General features: G+C 48.8%; 1 protein-coding gene across 1 annotated transcript; it reads right to left on the reverse strand.

Moving 5' to 3' along the window:
* Positions 1–752: 752 nt before the first annotated feature.
* PENARI_c321G06431 (uncharacterized protein) lies at positions 753–1,390 on the reverse strand (the record flags this gene model as incomplete). The annotated part of the gene is made up of 2 exons (XM_022638289.1): positions 753–756; positions 810–1,390. 2 exons carry the CDS (start codon positions 1,388–1,390, stop codon positions 753–755), a joined length of 585 nt encoding a protein of 194 aa, XP_022481855.1.
* Between the last annotated feature and the right edge of the window lie 315 nt (positions 1,391–1,705).

Raw genomic sequence — 1,705 nt, forward strand, 5'->3', positions numbered from 1 at the left:
AGGACTCTAGCCAGATTGCGTGAAGGTCGATATCGAAGTCGATATCTAGTCTGTTGTGAGCACAGGCACGCGGTGAAATAAAGTTATACGAACCATCTTGACCGAATTTGTCCATCTGTTTCAAAACTTTCCTGGTGTAGTCGTCGTGGGGGAAGTGGCAGCAGCGTTTGAACTGGCAGTGAAGGGTTGCTGGAGGTTTATAATGGCGGAGGCCAATTATTCTTTCAATGTGGCAGACAGAGGACCAGTAAATCAGATGTTAATCGATCAAGGAAAGAGAATCGACTAATGTACTAAATTTTCGCGAAGCGTTGATCTTTCACCAGGATGAACGAAACGTCACCGTCGGCCGTATGGCCGCTTCACCGGGTTTTCATCAACGTTGAGATATCCTCGGTGAGATATACCCGTCTACCATCCCACAACACCGGCGCTTATATGCACTGCAGGGAGAGATCTCTTTCATCTAACAGCCATCTCTTCACCCTTGAAGCTGTCGTTGAGCTTCCTTTTTCGCGTCTTCCAGGGAAATTTGGTGAACTCCCATTCTCATAGGCATCAAGCAAGAGCCAAGAAGCTTTATTGTTGTCACAGGGACGTGGTGTTGTACCGTAGAACTGGCCTTAACTACATCGGAAGGAGACAAGCCGAGATGATGGGGATCTACTCAGGCTACTTAGTTTCGTTCGTTTGTTATCTGAAAGAATCTGACATGGATTTTCATTATTGCACAAATTCATAGTTACCGAAGCTTAACTTCAGATAGGAGGCTAGTAGGTGCTGAAAATCTGAGTGGGCGCCCGTCAAACGACAGCTGGCCACGGAAATCTGGATCGTAGTCGGGGCTCATCTCATCGAGGGTAGCGACATAACGGTTGCGACCACCGGGTCTCGCATGTGTCTTCGAACAATGGACCTTGAGGTTGTCGTGGCGTGAAAAGGCACGGTGACATCCAGGCACCCAGCAGACATAGGGCTTTTCCTTCGAGTGACTCCTCGTATGGCGCTCGAGGTGGTCCTGACGCTTGAAGCCCATTCTGCACCCAATGATGCTGCATTTGAATTTTCGCTTATGCATCTCAAATTCCTTGTCCTTAACTTCCGGCTTATGATTAGGCTTCTTGTCATAAACGTGACAGTCAGGCAATGAAAGATCGTTTATGCACGCGCTCTTGTCTATCTGGGAGTGCCCTGGTGGTTGATCAAGAAACCAAGGGGAGATACCGGTATCAGCGGGGAGAGGACGGACTTCAGCAGTCGAGCCAATATTTGTTGTAAAGCTTAAGGGCTCAGTAGTAGTTGTCAAAGTATTTGGAAAAACCAGCGCGGGGTCGATAGTCTGCATTGTCGAGAAATCAGCCCCCGGCAGCCGTTCAGTTACATTGGACATTGGGATCGAGTCAATTCGTCGCAACTGACAAAGCCTCAATGGTGGCGGGCAAAGTATGGAGGTCGATTCAAGGGAATGGTCTGCTTCCTGAGAAAGATAGAGGTTGAGAATGCCATGGTTCCTAAGCGGGATCGGTGTATTATGATGAGAAGCCGGGGAACAGTAGTAGAACTGGATAACTCCATGCTCTACCCGATTTCCACATTGCAGCGAAGCAGCATCGGTGTGGTTAGCCTTCCATATGCTGTCATCGAGGTTGGACCAGCTTGGCAGGACCTGTGAGTCCAGATAATGGAAAGGGTTTGTCGCTGCGGT

This window comes from Penicillium arizonense (genome assembly GCF_001773325.1).
Source record: "Penicillium arizonense strain CBS 141311 chromosome Unknown PENARI_contig321, whole genome shotgun sequence".
Lineage (NCBI taxonomy): Eukaryota > Fungi > Ascomycota > Eurotiomycetes > Eurotiales > Aspergillaceae > Penicillium > Penicillium arizonense.